This window comes from Diabrotica undecimpunctata, chromosome 3 (assembly GCF_040954645.1).
Source record: "Diabrotica undecimpunctata isolate CICGRU chromosome 3, icDiaUnde3, whole genome shotgun sequence".
NCBI classification, from domain to species: domain Eukaryota; kingdom Metazoa; phylum Arthropoda; class Insecta; order Coleoptera; family Chrysomelidae; genus Diabrotica; species Diabrotica undecimpunctata.
Genome location: NC_092805.1, coordinates 126,778,841 through 126,800,436, shown reverse-complemented (window position 1 = coordinate 126,800,436; position 21,596 = coordinate 126,778,841). Strand labels below are relative to the sequence as shown.

General features: G+C 30.5%; 1 protein-coding gene across 1 annotated transcript in view; it reads right to left on the bottom strand.

The window, feature by feature from the left end:
- LOC140437376 (glutamyl aminopeptidase-like) overlaps nucleotides 1–21,596 on the bottom strand; it is a 74,967-nt gene that overhangs the window by 42,717 nt on the left and 10,654 nt on the right. Inside the window, exons 2-3 of the mRNA XM_072526879.1 lie at nucleotides 21,191–21,542; nucleotides 7,070–7,214 (exon numbers count right to left, since the gene is read on the bottom strand). Of these exons, the coding sequence (XP_072382980.1) occupies nucleotides 7,070–7,214; nucleotides 21,191–21,542 (497 nt within the window). The remainder of the gene's footprint in view (nucleotides 1–7,069; nucleotides 7,215–21,190; nucleotides 21,543–21,596) is intronic.

Sequence of the window (21,596 nt, the reverse complement as noted above, 5' to 3'; positions counted from 1 at the left end):
AAGGTACATAGAAGGTACAGGTATATTAAAAAAGATAAATGAGATTATCTGCGAAGTTAAAAAACTAAAAATGGATATACTAGTAACAATGGAAACCAAGAAAATGGGACAAGGCTTAGAAAATCTGGGACAATATGACCATTTTTTCTCAGGTGTTCCTAAAGAGACGTGAGTAAGTGTGTAAATTCGGAACCAAAATTACAATACTCGGATTTTATGAAGTAAACGATGATGACCCTATTGCTACTAAAGGCACTTTTTATTAAAAACTATATAATCAAATAATAAAAATAGATCCTTTAAGAGAAATATTTCTGTAAGGACATTTTAATGCAAGAATCGGAAAAAGAGGTAACGAAAAAATTATATTAACTATGGTAAAGAAGCAACCAATAACAACGGAAAAGTCTTATTACCCCAGTCAATGAAGAGAAAATGCTGAAAAAAATCTTATATAAATATTTAAGGGTTCTAAAAGGTGTCTGTAAAAAGAGCTGTAAATAATGACGCATAATATGACTCAAAACTGTAAACATGTTTTTCTAATAAGTATTTTTCTAGTAGCAATATCCAAGGGACCCCTACGCTAAAACCAGTTCCATAGCGTTCGAGATCATTCAGCAAGGGTCGTCGACCAAATTCTAGTAAGTTCACCGCTCAGCTGAAAGACCGGTCTGCCTTCCAGTCTGTTTGAAGGGAATCGCCGGAATTCTCGATTAACGGCATTTTATATTTAAAGAGGGAATTTTGTTGAGAACGGTTAGTCTGAAAATAACATCGCGTCGAGTTTTTAAAATGTAACGCGCGTATTGTAATAAATAAATTATATAATTATTAGTGTGAAATAAATTAGTTATATTGTACAAATAAAGACTTTAAATAAACTTGTAAGTGTTATAAATGTAGAACCTTTGATGATAAATATAGACAATAAATTATATTAATAAAAATATTACAGGTGTATGAGGGGTAGATGATGAAAAATCCGTGAAAACGTACAGCTGATTCTGTTTTGTTTTTTTTTTAACAATCATGCAAAGTAAAAAACATAGTTTTTTTCGTTTCTTATACATTCTAGAGAAAATGTTTTATATAAAAGTTGTAGATCATAAAAAGTTATTTATTTTTAGAGTTTTCAAAATAAAATACATCAGCAATTGACCGAGATAATTTAAAAAAAAACATTATTTTTGTAGTAATTTATAAACGTAAATATCTTTGTTTTTTGCATAACGACATGTAATATAACTACTTAAAATTGTGGTAAATAATGAGTTATTAAAGTATACCAAATTTCATACAGATCGGCAAAATTGTTTATAAGTTATTCAATTTCTTTATCCCGGAAAGCGATTATTTAAACAACTGTACTTGCTCAAACAGTCACTCTAGTGGTATTTTGCAAATCACAATTGATTCTTTGAGGTTTCATTTGTAAGGTTTATAAAAAAAACTTCCAAATTTAATTAAATTTGTTATTAAAAAACAGTTTGAAAAAAAGCTGACTTTTTAGCTTCTATTTATAATAACTTTTATGTTATTATGATACTTTTATGATATTTCTTTTATGTCACACGGTTATAAGTAGGCCAATTGAAAAGCTGGTGAAAAACTATGACCAATAACAAGAAACAAACTGAGATATTGCAGTGGTCAGTTCTCCCCTCCACTTTTCCGAGATGGTATTTTACTAGTACCATCATATTAACAGGTTATAATTTTTTACTTCTTCACTGTGCATACCATCTATCAGTTGAATCATAAAACTTAGATCTTCTTTTACAATTTTTAAGTTTCAGGTCTTAATGTTAATAAACAATGGAAATATGGCTTTAAGACAAAAACTATCTGGTTGTTTATTGGTCATACAAGGTTCTGTTTTTTTTAAAGTGTGTTTTTTTCCAGTTTTTCATTGAGCCTACATACAAGTTTATGACATAAAAAATGTCAAAGTTATTTTAAATGTTTATAAGCTAAAAAGGCAGCCCTTTTTCAAACTGTTTTTTGATAACAAATTTAATAAAATCTTGAGATTTTGTTTATATCCCCTTCGATTTCGATTAACGAAATACCTCTTAAGTGACTGTTTGGGCAAGTACAGTTGTTTAAATAATCGTTCTTCTGGATAAACACATTGAATAACATGAAAGTATTTGGTCGATCCTTTTGAAATTTAGTACACTTTAATAACCCATTAACTGCCACAATTTTCAATAGTTTTATTGCATCCCATTATGCAAAAAACACAGTGATTAAGATTTATAAATAACTATAAAAATAAGGATTTTTTGAAATTATCTCGGTCAATTCTTTATGTATTTTAATTTTGAAACACTCAATATTAAAGATCTTTTTATGATCTACAACTTTTATTTGAACCATTTTTCTCTAAAATGAATAAGGAACGTTTTATACGCCAAAACTTATTTTTTCACGATTGTTTAATAAAAACAAAGCAAAATTATCTGTACCTCTTCACATAATTGTCATCAGCTACCCCTCATTTACCTTTTACTATAAAATTTTTTCAGCTTTTTTTTTCTTGATTGGGTGTAATCTGAAAAATCACTAACTTCACGTAAAAATCTTGTACACATATTTGAAGGTTTTAAAAGGTATATGAGGAGTAGCTGATCAGAAATCTGTGAAGATGAGCTGGTTTTGCTTGCTTTTTTTTAACTTAAAAAGTGAAAACCAATTTTTGGTTGAGTTTACCGAAAGTACAAGCTAATTATAGCCGTAAATGTCAAACATGGAAAACAAAATTTCGGTATAGCAGTGTTGGCATGTTTTTATAATGTAGATGCTGTATGCTTTAAATATAAAAAGATAAAGCTTTAGAAAAGTACATTTTGTTTATATTATGTTATGCATTCTACAATTTTTGATTTATATAAAACAAGAATGAGTAAATATTTGTTTCTTTGGAGATTAATTGCAGTTAATTATTAGTCATTTTCAATAAACCGTTCTCTGAGAAACACCGCGTCAAGCGACCGGAGACTTTGAATTCCAGCGTGAAAAATCAATTTTAAATAAAATTTATATGTATACGAAGACGGTTGCGTTTCAATTTAATTTAAGTCTATTACCACTCCCTAACACGTGTTTCTGGTTCTACCCTCATCAGACAGAGTTTGTAAGAAGTCTCAAATTAAATCAAAACGCACCGACTACTCTGGCAATTATAGGAAAAAAAATATGCTACTAGAGACCTCTAGTGAGGAAATATGAAGTTAAATGTGTCGATAGCAATTAAAGTAAATTGTATACCCAAGCTATTCAGAGCGATGCTGGGAATATTTATATTCCACTATGCATCAACAATTTACCCATATAAATTACCATCATTCTTGTACTCATTGCGTCGAGTAAGGACGATAAATATACGAAGACGGTTCCATTTCGATTTAATTTAAGTCTCTTACCACTCCCTAACACGTGTTTCTGGGTCTACCCGTCATCAGAGAGAGTTTGTAAGAAGACTCAAACTAAATCAAAACTCACCGACTACTCTGGCAATTATAGGAAAAACAATTACCAAAGTACGCTACCAAAATTTATATCAACTTAACGGTAAAAACTCGATATCTTTTGATCAGTCTATCTATTTTGTTTATCGACAAAATCAAAATGTGTTTTAAAGGTGAATAGTGCAACTTTGTATGCAATTTTTGTATTTTGCCGCACATGAAATCAGTTTCTATAAATCTGTTAAATAAATAAACCTTGCGCGATTTTTACCATTTTTTACGATTCTTACGAAATCAATCAAATTTATCACTTCCATTGACCAGTCGCAGTGGAATTTCCATTTTTAGAGCTTAATCTTAAAAACCTATAACATGAATGTGTAACAACAAATATGAGGCATTTGAAATGTGCCTAAAAACGTTGAATTTAAACTTTTACATTACAAACGATCGCACGTCACGGAAAATGCTCCCACGAAAATGGTATTGGGTGGAATTCGTAGCTGAAGTTGTATACTTTCGAAAAACTGCTTGTGTAATCGAAGCAGTTTTAAATGTATTAAATCGTTTGTAATGTGAAAGTTTAAATTCAGCGTTTTCTAGGCATATTTCAAATTTTTCACATTTGGTGATTAGGCTCTAATAATGGAAATTTCATAGTCCCTGGTCAATGGAAGTGATACATTTTATTGATCTTATGAAAGTCGTAAAAAACGGCATAACTTCATAAATCGCGTAGCTTTTATTGATTTTATTTTACCTTTTTTATATTAGGTACAAAAGATTAAAAGATATCGAGATTTTACCGTCGAGGTGATACATTTTTATTTAAAATTGATTTTGCGTGCGTAACTGACATTCAAAATCGTCGGTCGCTTCAAAAGTTGTATTTGAGAGAACGGTTTTCTACACAAAAAGTTCATAAAAACTCATAAACATTTTTGTGCAAAATTATCTTAGCTAAATTTTTATTTAGAACAATACACAGATTCTTGGTAAATCGATTTTTTTGTCTCCCCTCCTTCGAGAGGACGTTATAGGGGGAAGACGGGGGTAGGAGTTGAGTTTTACTATCACTCGAAAAACACAATTCATGGAGAACCAATACAAAATTTCTAGCACTATACTTGGAAGAGAGAACACTTGCAAAGATCTTGGAGTAATGTTCCAGCAAAATTTGAGATTTAATGAACATTACTGCATCGTCATTGGAAAGGCATACAGAACTCTTGGCTTCATAATTCGTAATTCAAAATTTTTTAAAAGATCTGAAACTCTAATATCATTATACAATGCACTGGTAATACCTCACTTGGAGTATGCCTCTATTATATGGGCACCACAAACCGAATTCAATGTTGATCTGATTGAAAAGGTTCAAAAACGATTCTTGAGATTTCTTTATGTCAGAAAGTCTGGTATCTATCCATACATGATTTCCTATAATGCTATGTTAACTTGTTTTAAAGTTCAGCGACTGGATAATAGAAGAAATTTTCATTTAGCCCTTTTTATTTACTATGTTATAAATCACATTAAATATAAAGATTGCTTTTTTATAAATAATATTAAATTTAATGTTCCAAAAGTACATCTAAGAATATTAATAACAAACGACTGCTCTCAACTAATAAGACTGATTGTTCACCCATAAATAATAAGATGTTAGAAGAATGTAACCAATATGATATAGACTTTTTAAATTCTTCTGTGAAACAAATAAAAGTTGTGTAGCGTTTACGGTACTGATGATATTAAGTCAGTTTAAAAATTGTATTAATAAAACCCCTAAATAGATTTCTTGTGACACGCCCGCGATCGATTTTAAAACGAAATTTTTCTGCACAAGCGTGAGGATCGCTTTGGAAAAGAGAAATCGACTTTTGACGATCGAGGGAGCAGTTTTGGTCAGAACTCGTATTAGCAGACACGCCGGTGAGTTTTTCTCACGTTCAAAGTGACGGAGTTGGAGGAAACAACACAATCTAGGGCAAGAATAAAACAATATATAACCCAGAGATAATAATAATCAAGTAATTTTTTTAAAAAGAAATCAATATTCATTGTAACAAAAGTTCCACATGAAAAAGGAAGATTTTTTTCGGCGTGCTGCTGCTCCACATTCCGTCACTTGAGAATATTCCCTTGAGAATATTCACTTGGGAATATTCCTCTGTTTAGTTAGTCACTAATATATATTATATACCAATATATATATACCAATAGACCTGTGCCTGATTTGACCACCCTCTTACCCCCATTGGATTTGTCACCACAGCAACAAATTAGTGTAGAAATTTCAAGAAGAATTTCCTATGGACTTTAGTGTTGTGAAAGATAAGTTGTTTAACTGTTATCTATTGTTTGTTACTTTCTATTTACGACTGTACACTTCTCATATGCATATGATCAAGTAGATACATATTTTCTTTATATATATTATATAGGGTTTCAATCAATATAAATAGTGGGTTTTTGTTTTTTTTTTAAATCAGGTCTGAGTAAATAAAACTTATATAATTTTGATATATTAGGGGAGGGAAATACATTTAAAGTGGTTTTTTTTAAAGAGGATATAAGGAGTACTGACCAAACTCACTTTTGATATAATACAATTTTGTTATTTAGTTTTTACATTATATGTCTATTGTTAATATATATATATATATATATATATATATATATATATACATATATATGTATATATATATATATATATATATATATATATATATATACATAATGCTATCAATATATTTATCATTGGTATTTTGCGTTTTATTTCAGTTTCTACTAATCAGTATATAATATAGCAAGATAAGATTAGTCTTTAGTATTTTGTATTTCAGGTGATTATCTCCAGTATAATTATTTCCAGTCATTCGTTACTTCAAAATCTCAACTATTGTTGAGTTGGCGCCCTTCTTCTTTTCTACTTGTCGTCCTCTTTATATAGATTTATTCCCAGTGACCTTCTTTAGTTGTATCACGTTTGATATTAACAGGTCTCATTTCGTTTCTTGTCCCATCAGTTCATCTTTAAAGCCACGATTCAGTGCATTGAAGCTAGCCCGAATCCTCACTTGAGATTTAGTGTCTCTTTGGCTATTTAAATTTGTTCCTCTGAGCTTAGCCATATTTTTAGTATTTTGCATCACCTCTCTTTCAGTGCTTCTGAAATTTGTAAGCTATACGGTTCCTAAAATCCAATACTCCTGAAGTATAGCGGTTTCAGTTGCTTTTCAAAACAAATTTCTAAACTGCAAAAGTTGTCTTAAAATTTAATTTAGATGTATAGTGTTTTTTACTTGTTTTATTCTGTCTAGGTTTAGTTTTTAATATAGTTATTAGTTTTTAGCAGTAGTACGCACTCTCTTAATGTAATAAAAATCATTTTGTGTTTTAAAGGGGGTTAAATAAATAAAAATAAAATAAAAAAATATTTTTTAGGGCCCCAAAATGACATTCTCAGCAAAATTCAGCTTGTTCGTATGATTTTTCAGGTTCAGTGGCATGTTCGTCTCTGACGACTGGAGTATTTTGGTATTATATTCTATAATATGTATTTTTATTGTATTGTAACAAATTTTACTTACAATTTCGGGCATATTTGAAATAGCCACATAAGTTTCGTTTGGTGATACCAGCTTAATATGGTACTTAGCTTTAAACGCAGGTTCGTCAAAGCAGGGAAATACTCGTCTGGCCCTGTTTGGTTCCAAATCCGTGACATAAACATATCTAAAAAAGCAATAAAAATAAATATTTAAGCTCAAATCCAGTAATAGCCGAATATAGAAACATAGAAATATCCAAATTAAATTTATATATAAGGTAGATAAAAACAGCACGCTATTACAAGGCTACTGCATAAAAGTTACTGCATAAAAATGTAAAATAAACGTAGATCATGTATTCATTAATCTTAAGACGAATACTAAAACAATGTTTAATTGAAGGTGATTAATTGGCAACACCGCACGCAACGAAACACTTAACGATAAGTTAGCAACGAAATCATATTCTACTTATCAATGTTGCAGAGGCGTACCAAAAAATTTTTTTAAGTATTTATTTAAACACATAAGTAATTAGGTAAAAATTAAATCTAAGACAGATATAATTATTAAATTATGTTTCTTTTATCAGGTATCTTATAGTTGTCTAACAAAATGAAGTAAAATTTTATGGTTATTATTTGTTATATCTTATTAGAGAGTACCTAATACAGAACTTCAAAAAAACAGAAAACTTTGGAAAATACTTCATTATTTCATTAGACTAAACAATGTGAAATATTAACATATGATCTCATCATTACACTTCATTCTCTATTTATAGAATTGCTGTGTGTTGTAAACGTTATATTTGTTTTTTTTTAACTTAATTTGAAAGTTTTTTTGTGTTTATTTGTTTTATATTGCATATAAATTAAAATAAAGTAAGCTAAACTATTATCATGTGAATGAGTGTATATAGTAGTGCATTTGTTTATTTGAGTAAATTCTCGAAATATGAAATGAAGATAACACTAACTACTAAAGAGTTATAGCTTTATTAGAAGAAGACTCATATTGTGAAAATGCTGACTCACTTAACGTGGTTTATTTGCCGCTGTATTTAGATGAATTTCCGATGTAGAAGACATTGAGATTATATTATTTGTGAAGAATCAATAAAATCGGATATTGTAGGTACATATGAAATACAAGTGATTGACGATTCTGATTATGATATTCCTCTGAACCACAGATAAAACGTCCACAGAAAAAACCAGGCAAAAATAGTAAATCCAAATTTGTCTCAAGTTATTATTATCAACATCATATACTTCTTCTCTTCGTACTCAGTAGTAATTCAACATCAGTCTGATTGATATGTAGTTATACATACAATATAAAAGCCAACCATGGAGGCAAGTCATATATTGAAGTTTTTTTACTCTTTTTTAATAAACAAGTAATTGAGAGCATTCTATATTTTACAAATATTTATGTATCGCAGAATAACCGTCATGATTTTGAAATGAATAACATAGATTCTAAAAAAATTATTGGCATATGTATATTATCTGGTTTACACTCTGCGTCAAGTTGATATGTATTGGTCGTATATATTTATAATTTATAATAGTGAAGAAACCGCTACATCAGTGTCAAACTTAATACATGGACATCAATCTAAATTTGCTTTACCAGATAAAACCAGATTCGACAATATTGTCCACATTACAAAAAGAGACGATGGTGCAAAAGAAGAATGTCAGATGTTCAAAAGTAATACTATTTATAGAGTGCATCTACACCCGAATGTTTTAAACATTTTCACCTTAAAATTTAATTAAAATTTAAGATACAATACGTTCCTTTATTTAAAATTTTACTGTTTTTTGTTGAAAATGTGAAAAAACAATTTTTGTGGTTGTAAATTAGTTTTAATTTATGTATTTTTAATCCAATCTAGCAAATTTACTTTACTTACCGTAATACTATTTTAAAGTTAATAATAAAGTCTCTTTAATAAATATATTCCCAAGAAATAGAACACACTACGCCTATGCACATATAGAATGTGGAACGAATAAACTAAAATATCATATTTTTCTCATTCTCATTCTTTTTAAGAACGCAAATTAATATATACAGACCAGCGAAATGTTGATAAGTTTACCCATGTTTCAAACTATTCAATGAACTTGTCTGACTATACGCTCGTGAATCGCACCAAATTATATTGTTACGGGGGCAAATTTTATGGGACTATCTTACTTTTTCACTTATTCACATGGGCAAATCATACACAATAAAAATGACCCCGGTAAGAGATTTAACATGGTTGCCGATAGTTCTTAGTTCAGTTCGTAGATTAATCACCTTTAATTGAAAATTGTCTGCTATTATAGGTGGAATGCTAATATTTTAAGTTGCATTTTGCAGAACCCTGAATAGTAAAGAACTACTTGATTGATGAATATTATAAAATATTAGATGGAGTAGAAAGATTCATTAATAGTTTTGAAGTAAACGTTCGGCAAAAAATAATAAAATGTTTCATTAAATGAATTAAACATTTCCCAGGTGAATCTAGTAGGATACTACAATTGTTGCTGGTATTTAAAAAAGTTGCTAAAAAGAGAATACCAACATTTTATAGTAAGTTCATAACATATCGAGTCGAATTTGTAATTTAGAATATTACATTCATAAAAATATTAGGATTCCATGTCGATATTGGGGTCATTTTAAATACAAAACTGAATACCTACTTATTGCGTGCGATAGTATCATGAGCTTTTTCTGATTTTTCGCCAATAATATTTTTAATGGAATTACTAACAATATTATATATATTTTTTTTGTCATGATACAGAACACTGACAATATCATTTCACAGTATTCTACATTAAAATATGTATTATACACTCGAATTCTTGTTACGAGTGAAATAGATAAAATTAAACTATGTATTAGACGAATATTTATATTTTTATTTTGAGAACGATTACCAAGTTATAACTTAAAACGTAAAAAATACAATATTTAAAAAATATATTCTAAAAATCAAGTTGTTAATACAAACAATAAGGTAGGTTAAATATTGATACTGTTTCTAATACTGCCACTTCCTATATCACAGATAGTATGGACGCTACAAGTGAGGTGGCAACAGCGGCAAGTGTCTTTGCCTAACAGCGGCAAGTGTCTTTGTCCATCAGCAAGTACACACAACCAAACTTATATGGAATCAGTTGATATTTTTTATTATTTTAAGCGTATTTTAAAAACCAACCTACGAAATCCAAGAATATTTCGTCGGCATACTGCCAAAAGTGACCAAGTCAAAAAAATCTCATTTTGATGTTTATTGACCAAATGACTTAAAACTATAAGATCTTTTCCAGAAAAAATGCCCAACTCGTGATATAAATATAGTTGCCTAGTTTCAGGCATGCCTTAGAATGCTTAAGTCATAATACTGGTATTCGCTACCGCCAAAACTGACCATGGCGACTTGGTCACTTTTTTCGGTAGGTTGTTGTTATTAAACTTGTCTGATCAATTTAACTTAAGTAGACGTTACGTACAAGGATACTTAATTTTGTGTCAAAATCATTGTCCTAACGCAAAGAAAATTCAAAAAATGTGTTCCAGGGGGAAGTACATAGCCTCCTTGTGTGCAGAAAATTTAACAAATGAAATTGCAGTAAACATTACAGGTATGTAATTATTTATATTATGTTCCAAAAATTACGTTATAGGTTAGATATTACTTTTATTGCATTTGATTGATTATGATTTATTTTTAATAAAATATTTCAAGTTATGCCAAAGGGGTATTACATAAATAATATACAAGTGAAATGATTAGAGATTATTGATAACTTCTTTTATTTCAGATCCAACTACTAGCCTCAATAACAGTTCATCGGGTGGTAATCAAAATCAAATACCTATCAAACTGCATGTAGATGCTGAATTTACAACGAGTGAGACTGAATCAGAACCATTTGGAACAGAGAGTGATGATAATTACATTGCCACTGAAGATGAAAGTAGTGAGGATGAAGTATTAGTAAAAAAACCAAGATGGAAAAAAGCCAGCCCAGAAAAATGGAAGAAGAATATTGCCAAACAGAACAGATCGTTAAGTATTCTCTACGTAAGTAAAACTGGTATAAAAAGTCCAAAAAAACCAAAAAAGGTCAACTGCAAAAACTGTAACTTTCAGTGTTCAACCAGTTTTTCTGAAGAAGAACGTGACAAGTTATGCGCAAGTTTCTGGAAGTTACAGTATGAAAGGCAAAAGGACTTTATTCTATCTTGTGTTTCGTGGACTAAGCCAAAATATCGAAGGGTTCGTACTGGAACAGGCACTAAGAAGGAAACATCTAGGAAATATCATTTCCAGAAGAATGAGCACAGAATTCAAGTGTGCAAAGTATTCTTTCTTAAAACTCTTTGCATTAGCCACGGGCCTGTGGATACAGCTTTGAAGGGAGCAAATGAACATGGATTGTTTGCTGTTTCAGATAACAGAGGTCATCATGTTCCATCTAACAAAACATCTGAAGACATGATAGTAATAGTAAGAGAACATATTGCCAGCTTTCCTGCGATGGACTCCCATTATTGCAGAAAATCTTCAAAGCGACAGTATCTAGATCCAAGTTTATCAATTTCCAAGATGTATGACTTATACGTCAATAAATGCAAAGAAGATAATAAACCATACGTTTCCGAAATTACTTATCGTCGTATATTTGGGAAAGAATTTAATTTATCTTTCTTTCACCCGAAAAAGGATCTTTGTGAAGTATGCGAGAAACACAAAAAGAAATTAATATCGGATGAAGATTACACAGCTCATATTGCGCGACGTGACGAAGCAAATCAACTCAAGGCCAGTGACAAGGTTAGAGCAAATGCAGATACTAATTTTATAAGTGCAACTTTTGATCTACAAAGCGTTTTAAATATTCCAACTTCGGCCGTTTCTCAAATGTATTATACAAGGAAGTTATGTGCCTACAATTTGACTATTTATGAAGCTGCGAAACCCAATAATGCTGACTGCTTTTCTTGGACGGAATTAAATGGTCAAAGGGGAAGTTGTGAAATAGGAACTGCGTTACTCTGCTGGATAAAAAGTATTCCAACTACTATAAAAGAAATTAGTGTTTTTTCTGATAGCTGCAGTGGACAGAACCGAAATCAATTTATTTCTGCTCTCTTTCTGTATATTGTACACCACATGCATTTTGATGTTATCCAACATAATTTTTTGGAGAAAGGGCACACATACATGGAAGTGGACTCAATGCATTCTGCAATCGAAAAAGCAAAGAAAAATGTATGCATCTTTACACACAATGACCTTTTAAACATTTTTCGACTTGCACGTTCTAATCGCAATAAAAATAAAAGTTGTAGTCCCTATAATGTTCAAGAATTAAGATTTTCTGATTTCATTGACTTAAAAGCTCTAACAAATACCTTAATTAAAAATAAAAGCAAAGATGAGAAAGGAAACAAGGTTGAATGGCTAAGAATAAAATGCATGAGGTATGAAAAGGCTAATCCAGGATGTATTTTATTTAAATACAGACCTTCAGAGACCGAGTTTCATGTGCTTCGGGTAGCTGGAAGAGGAAGACCAACAGCAACGGCGATGGATCTACAGCCATTATATAAATCGTTGTTACCAATAACGGAAAAGAAGAAAAACAGTTTGCTTAAACTTATAACAAGTAGCATAATTCCACCTGAATATCATGATTGGTACAAGTCTTTGCCTGTGAATAATAAGGCGCTTGATAGAGTTCCAGAACCAGCAGTATCAGATTCAGATAGCGATATTGATATTGATTAATTTTATTGTATGTAAGCAATAAACATCTATACTACAAACAATTTTTTTTATTTTTATCGGTTCTTACGTTAGTTTTACCATGTCAAGTTAGACATGCCCAAGTCATATTGGTTAATTTTATCTTACATCGGAAGTGACCAAGTCATCTTTATTGCATTTTTGTTAGTGTACCATAAGAGTTATTTTATTATTAACTAAAGTATTTGCCTCTAGATGACTAACCCTCGAAACATAAAACCTTCAAAACTGTGTAGTTATTATGTTCGATTTTATAGGCACTTCTAAAACTTTACACTTCATTTTCTCGAAACTACCTAAACATGACTTGGTCACTTTTGGCAGTATGCCGACGATTTATTTTAACCCTTAGTCTCCCACGACGTTTAGATTTTTTTTTGACAGTTACTTCCCAACGGTACTTTTAAGTCCGCCTTATCTTAATGGTTATAAATTTTTACAATAAGCTCGGCGATTACACTTTAGTCCAAAATAATGAGTGTCATAAAGAAGGTATACATTTTCGTCCAAGCCCCTAAAATTGAGGTATACAAGTTCGACCAAGGGGTCAGGTAAATTTTCATAATGCTTTTCGAAGAAGCAATTAATATTAACATTAATATTAATATGTACGAATCTTCGAGTTCATTCATTTGTGAAAATATTCTCAAAGTGTTTATATTGCTATAGCCTTGAATTGTGTTATGAAAATCATTTATTCTTGAAGCGTTATGGAGCATTTCGACAAACGTATGATGGTGAAGAAAAGTGCAACGAAAAGAGGTGCTCCTCTTTTATTCGTGAATAACTTCAATTTTGTCGAAAAGTTAAAAAGGGAGGAGATGTCATACCAAAGGTTGTAACGCTGCCGTCTACACAATTGTGGATGATGTAGTAATTTCTAGACAGAACTTAAATCAACTGCATTCAACAACAGGTTGTAAGAGTAGCTTCTTCTTCTTCTTCTTCTTATGCCACTCCTATCGGAGATTGGAAATCATCAAGGCTATCCTGACCTTGTTTACAGCTAACCTAAAGAGTTCATTAGTATACATGAAGTAGTACATAGTTCATACAGCCAAACCACTCTCTCAAATAAGAGTAGCAGCTAAGTAAGAGTAGCAGCTAAGCGTAAAGCTGCAGAAGATACGTAAAGCTGCAAGAAGTACTCAAGCCAGGAAAATTTTACATCGCGTTTTAAGTGAAGAAGAAAATACTAATTTAACTATTATGAATTTGAAATCAGTGAAACGAAGTATTTAAAATGTAAGAAGAAAATTACTCCCACTTTTACCAACAACGTTAAAAGAAGTACTGGAATCATTGGAAAAATTAGAGGACCCTATCATTACGTCTAGAAATGAAAACTTTTTATTGGTAAATGATAGGAGTGCAAAATTGACTATTATATCTTGTGAGACAAATCTCAGACATTTATGTAAGTGTTCTAGAATATATATGGATGGTACATTTAAATCTTGCCCAAAATTCTATTATCAAAATGTTTACAATTCATGGATACTACAATGGCCACTACATTCCACTAGTATTTTGTTATCAAATCTGGTAGTATCTGGTAGACCAAATGTTCAGGGCTAACTTTTCTTCCAAAAGATATTGTCATTGATTTTGAAAAATCAATTCATAAGGCTAGTAAATCAGTTTGGGGTCAATCTAAAATAATCGGATGTAGATTCCAGCTTTCGCAGGCTTGGTGGCGGAGCTCGACCCTGGACGAAAGTGTATATGCAAAAATATTTGACTTGGACGAAAGTGTTATTTCTTCAGGTAAAAATTTAATGTAAATCCGAACTCATTATGATATTCCGGACGAAAGTGTATCTGCTCAATAAGCTAAAAGCATTGTTTATTGCGGACGATCCTTTCGAGTACCTACAAATCTTATTGTGTATTTAACACAAAATCGTTTGAATAACCATTCGAAGTTTTAAACATCAGCTGAAAACTACGGTTGTGAGTGAAATTTTGTGTGGTAAATATTATTAAATGTTATGCCTGGGATTTAAGGGTACCAGAATTTGATGGTACTTAAAAGTACCGTCGGGAGACTAAGGATTAAAGCAATTTAATCACCAATACATAAAAATTAAAAAAACAACAAACAACAAAATAATAAAATTGAAATTATTTGTTTTAAAGTCAATGGCATAATTTCAATGTACAAGGAATGTTGTTTAAATTGTTTTTATTTATTTATGTTTTCTTTAGTAGTCAGTGTTACTCACCCTATGCCTTATGCAAGCTCCAATTCGTGTGGGCATGCTCCTAAACAAATTGTTAACGTTTTATTGTGGTAGGTTATTTCCTTTCTTCAAGAGCAGCTTGTACTAGCTGTACGGTGTCTTGTGGATTATCCCGGCGAGGACTAATTATTTTTTTAAGCATATCCCATAAATGTTCTATAGAGTTAAGGTCGGGTGAGTAAGTAGGCCACTACAGAATAGTGTTGTTTTCTGCTTCAAGAATGTCTTTAGTGATTCTGCTGGTATGTGGAGGAGGATTATCATGAATGAAAATTAAATTTTTTCCCACTGCACTTTTTTAGAGTCTACAGGTTCTAGAACCAAATCAACATACCTGCAAGCTATTAAAGTTTGGCTGAATGGAAATTAAAGGAGTTTTTCACTGATAATATTACTTACTTCCCCAGAATATAACACTTCCTCCTTTATGTCTGTAAACAGATCTGGCTGTTTCCATTCTTGCTTGTCTTCTTAGCCCTCTAAGTACACGAATTTATCGGTACATAAATCCTGGTTTCGTCTGAAAATAGCATATTTTGCCAATTTATAATGTTCCATTTTTTTTATTGAAGACACCAATTTAGGCGATCAATCTTGTGTTGCCTGGTTATCTCGTAAACTCATAACTGTCTACTGCTGTATACTACTTAAGTACGAAGTCTTCTTCTTATCGTTTCAACTGAAACACTTACAACTGTACCTTCCAAAAGCTAGTTTTGGAGTTGCTGGTGAGAAAATTTTGGGTCTCTTCTAGCTATTTGGACAATAAAACGATAATGGCAAGCCATTCTTACTTTTTGGCGACTTTATCTTGATCTATTCTTAAGTGCTCCTAATTTCTGATACACAGAATAGGTTTTTGACACCCCGCCCTGTGTTATGCCTACCACGACAGCTATGTTCCTACGAGACATTCCTTGCTCCACAAGACCAATAATCTTTATCTTTTGCACATCCATTAACCCCACATAAGGCATATTTTTGTTTTTAAAAGCGAAAGTTGGTTTATTAATTTTCATTCAATTTACAACTAACACAAATAATCTATACCGCGCCAGAATGTATTGATTATTTTCTGATTGTTTATTTTTAATAAAAACCTTTATTCCTCGCAACAATAACAAGTTTTTTCAAAAGAAATAAATATTGGTTTTAAATACATGGTGATTCCATATCAATTTAGTTGTGTCTAGTCCATGTTGTGAGACCGCTCCCGTATAAAAAATATTTCTAATTCGGTTTCTTTGCGGATTATTGTTAAAAAATGTCCCCTTTAAGCAAATCTGAAGGGTCCGGGCGAAATTTATGGACAGAAATTGTTAGAAACAAATTCCAAAAGTCACCTTTTTTCCTCCAGAAAACATTTTTTTTGTGTTTTTTTTATCAATTTAAACTAAAATGGTCTGTTTTATTTTTCTCTAAAGTTGACAGTTTTTAAGTTATAAGCGATCTAAAATCTGAAAAATGCAAAAATACCTACGCTTTTTCGAAGCTTGAAAACTCATATGTAAATTATGATTTTTGTAGTTGCCAAGTGCCTAAATTGAAAATTTAACATTTAGTTTTAAGATTCTGGAGAGCAATCGGAGCTTATTGAAATTAGACTAAAGTTTTTACATTGTTAATTATGCGCATCCACCCGATTTTTAAGCCGCCTATAGTGCGTCTCTGTCGCACTCATACATATCATACGTATAGTTCATCCCAAACCCTTCTTTCAGTGCGTCACAGTTTATCGAATTCTCTCTAACGCATTAAGCTAGAAGTGACAGAAAAAAACGTGAGTCTGTGATTATTATACATAGAACTTAGAAAATTATATATCGTTCACGGGTATTTGCATATTAAAGCGAATTCTACTTACGGATATATAATTGGTTGGAGTTTAGAATACGCTAAATAGATATCCAATCAATGATACGCATAAATATAATTTGACGCATATGGTCTCGATAGTGACAGTACTTTGACAATGTCAAAACTGATAAAATGAAAATTGTCATTCCAGGATAGTATTTTTTAGACATTTTACAGTGAAAATTTAATTTTGTATTTATTGTCATAAAAATATTTTAAGATATACCGAGAATGAACAAAGACTAATATTAAAATTATTAAATTATTTTCAATTAGAAAAAGAGGCTGGGACAACTTTATTACCAGTTTCTGCCGTTCGTGAAGTAAGTTTTAAATTATTCTAAAAAATATTCATATTAGTAGTTTAAATACTATACATTTTAGCCATAGTGTTTGTAATAAATAATAATAAATACATATATAAATCTTAGCTAATTAAGCACTTTCCTTGGAATGTATAGAATAGAAATTATGACAAACTGCCGTTCCAATATAATGCACAATAAAATTTTTTATACAGGACGGCACCTCTAATATATAAATTAAAAAAAAATTTAAATTCTTAAAATTTTTACTCCACATTTTCAAAAAATAACCTTTTCACATTTAGCCGATTACGATCCTTCAACTGTCAGATTTAACTAAAATTTCATGCAATAATTCTCGACATTCTTAAAATCCTATATGACGTCAAAATTAGTGACGCACTGAAAGAAGGGTTTGGGACAGACTGTATACCATTTTACAAGTAAAAACGTTACACGTCACAATTTATATAAAGTGACGTCACTTATATTTAAAATTTCCAGAAGTCAACCTTAGAGTTCAAATTTTCCTAACACAGCTAATAATACGAAACCCATACGGAACTGCTCGATCTTTCATAGGCGTCAACATGGTATAATAATCAGAAAAATGTAATCATCATTATATTGGAAATTTTAGAATTATATTGATTAAATAAGCAAAAACATTTGTTGTATTTAATAATATAAATTTTATGAAATAACTCTTCTAATATTCCACAAAATAATAATTTTAATTAAATAGATTAGACAATTGTACGCAACTGATACGGGAATACTTCAAATTTTAATGACAGTTCAGCGTATGGCAAAATTGTTTAAAGTGTTGCCGCTTTTTTAGAGTAAAAATTTTGTTTATGTTTTGATTTTTTACACAATTTAATCATAATATATTATATATTAATAAATTGTATTTATAACTACATATTAAATTTAGATTAATAGCTTTAAAAACTAATTATTGTTGTGTATTGTGATTGTGCTATGCCAAAACAACTAAATAGTCTGTAGAAAGCTGATAAGCTTTCATATAAGATAGATTATTTTGAACAAGAAATAATGGCGGGACGTTTTTACTATTAAAGCTCTAAAAGAGGTAAGTTTAAAATTTAAAATATATAATTTTGTATTAAAATGTTTTCTTATGTATTTTAGTACGTTGCAGTAGTCTTAAAACTAAGTGTATTTACTGTTAATATAACAGTTTGACAAATAGTTGACATTTTAAAAATTCCTCACTTAGTAACTATTCTGATGTTTTGGCAACGCTGTGGGGTTTTGACGTCGTAAGTCTTGAATGGCGTGCAATCGTTTTTATATAAAAAATTCTATTCTTACGTGAAAAAATCCCAACAAATATTGACATTTATTAAAATTTTGCGGCCGGCGGTTAAACCTCAAGTGGACGCGCATAATTAACAATTAAAAAACAACGGTCTAAATTTAAATAAGCTTCGATTGCTCTTCAGAATCTTGAAACTGAATGTTTAAACTTCAATTTAGGCACATAAAAACCCCAAAAATAGTTTTCAAGCCTCGAAAATCCGCATCTCGAAAATTTTTGCATTTATCTCAAAAATATATTGATTCAATAAAATTAATTTATTTTTAAAATTTTAAAAGATTTGAACCCCTATAACAAAGGCTTTGGCCTTTTTAATGTGTTTTGTGTTATGGATTATATTTCCATGAGGTATTTATAACCTCCTCTAATAAGACGTAAGTTTTTTGATCTTTGTAATTAATATAAAAAACACTCTTAAAGTATTGTTATTTATAGGAAGCTCTGAAGATAGCATGTGACATGCTGAGAGTACTTAGCTGATTTTAATAAAAATTTTACACACTATCAAGTTTTTGAAAACATACACCTGTTGCCACTCTGACCGATATTTTAGAAGTGTGTATAAGTCACTTTCCAATTTACTATACAGTGTGTCCGTAATGTATGGAATAAATTCGATATTTCATAAATGAAAAGCCTTTTTAAAAAAAATCTAAAACACGTCGATTTTTAAATTTAATGTTCTACATTTTACAATAAAATTTCATTATACAAGGTGATACACATTACAGTGATGACGTCATCGGCTCTTTTTTTAAATGTAACACCTTGTACTTTAGGACATTTTTAGATCGATAAAAATAAGCTGATTTCAAAAAAGTATAATACTGTGGGTCTAATGGGTACAATTTGAAAGATATGCGCTTAGAAAATAAATTATTTATTATCAATTGCAAAAAGTAGCCTACTTCTAGTTTTTGGTTAACTGTAATTCTTTTTAGTAACGTTCAATAACAATTAAGTAGTACAATAATTGTATTAATTCGTGAATGTTTTGTATTATTGCTTAGAATTAATTTTAAGTAGAAATGAATTTGAGTGTAAAGCAAATAATTGAAATACTCATTATGATTTGGTATGGAGACAAATCGAGAACTCAGATGGAAGTGTGTAATTTATTTAATGATAAATATCCAGAAATACCCATAACACAGTCAACAGTAAGTAAGATTGAAAAGAAATTTCGGGAAACTGATACGGCTGAAAATGCATGCAAATCAGGTCGTCTCTCTGTAACTTATGTTACAACATTAGATGTTCTACTTGCTTTTGAAGAAGATGCGCACACTTCTGTTCGTAAGGTTAGTAGTGATCTCGATGTTTGCAAAACAACGGTACCCAAAGTACGTAAAAGTAAGTAGAGTAAGTAAAATGCACAGTTGTACAGGAATTAAACGAGGATGATCCAGATAAAAGAATACAATTTTGCGAAATAATGATGGATAACAGCCACCAAAACCCTCTCTTGGTTCAAAATATTATTTTTTCTGATGAGGCTACATTCAAATTAAATGGCGAGGTCAACCGTCAGAATTGTAGATACTGGGCAAAAGAAAACTCCAACTGGATGCGGGAACATCATACACAATACCCGCAAAAGGTTAACGTATAGGCTGGCATTGTAAAAAATAAAATCATTGGACCCCACTATTTCGAAGGTAATTTAAACGCGCCAGCATACCTTCAGTTTTTAAGTGGGTATCTCGTACCTACTTTAGTTAATTTATTCCCCAGAATGGTTAATCTTGGAGGTTTTGATAAAAGTTTATGGTTTTAACAGGATGGTGCGCCTCCGCTTTATGCTTTAGATGTTCGAAGGTACCTAAACGAAATTTTTCCGAACAGGTGGATTGGAAGACGTGGACATATTGAATGGCCAGCGAGGGCGCCAGACCTCAATCCTTTGGATAATTTTATGTGGCGTCATTTAAAGAATGTTGTTAATAAAACCAAACTTGCAAATATTGGAGACTTAAAAACAAGAATTCGTAAAAAAATAAACAATATTTCTCAAGAAAGCATAAACAAGGTTCTACAAGAATTTCTACTATCAAATACAACAAGGGCTACAATTCGAACATTTAAGATTAAGTCATAGTCTAAGCCAAAAAAAAAAAAAAAAAAAGATTAAGTCATGTATTAATTACTGGATTACTTTCAAGTTATTTATTATAATTTATTAATATTATAAATCAATAACAATTAATTTTCTAAGCGCATATCTTTCAAATTATATCCGTTAGACCCCCAGTATTATACTTTTTTGGAATCAGCTCGTTTTTATCGATCTAAAAATGTCCTAAAATACAGGGTGTTATATTTATAAAAAGAGCCGATGACGTCATCACTGTAATGTGTATCACCTTGTATAATGAAATTTGATTGTAAAATGTAGAACATTAAATTTAAAAATCTACATGTTTCAGATTTTTTTAAAAAGGCTTTTCATTTAGGAAATATCGAATTTATTCCATACTTTACGGACACACTGTATATTTATGACTGTAAGATACTCAGTAAAACGTACAAAATATTAAGTGTGTTTAAAATATTAAGACAAAAATAATTATTAATACTTACTCTTTAGTATCTTTGTATTCATATACAGATTTTATTAGACCACGTGAGGATCGAATCTTTCCAGAATACTTAAACAAAAGTGTGTGCTCTCCCGGTTGTATAGGACCATTGTTATATTTGACTGTTATTCTTTGTTCTGTTTCTTCTACATAGCAACCTTTTATTTGATTAATATAAACATCAGTTATATTTAGTTCCTCGCTATGTAATGTAATACCATTTAAATTTTCTTTAGTCACTACGTAAATAATGACTTCTCCGTGAAATACATCATTATCTAAATCAGGTTTGATTACGAGTTCATAGTTTATTGGCACAGCTTCTGATGGATTGAGCCGATAGGTTAAACATTCTAAAAAAATAATTAATTGGATATGGCAATTTTTAAAATTAATTTTACAATAAA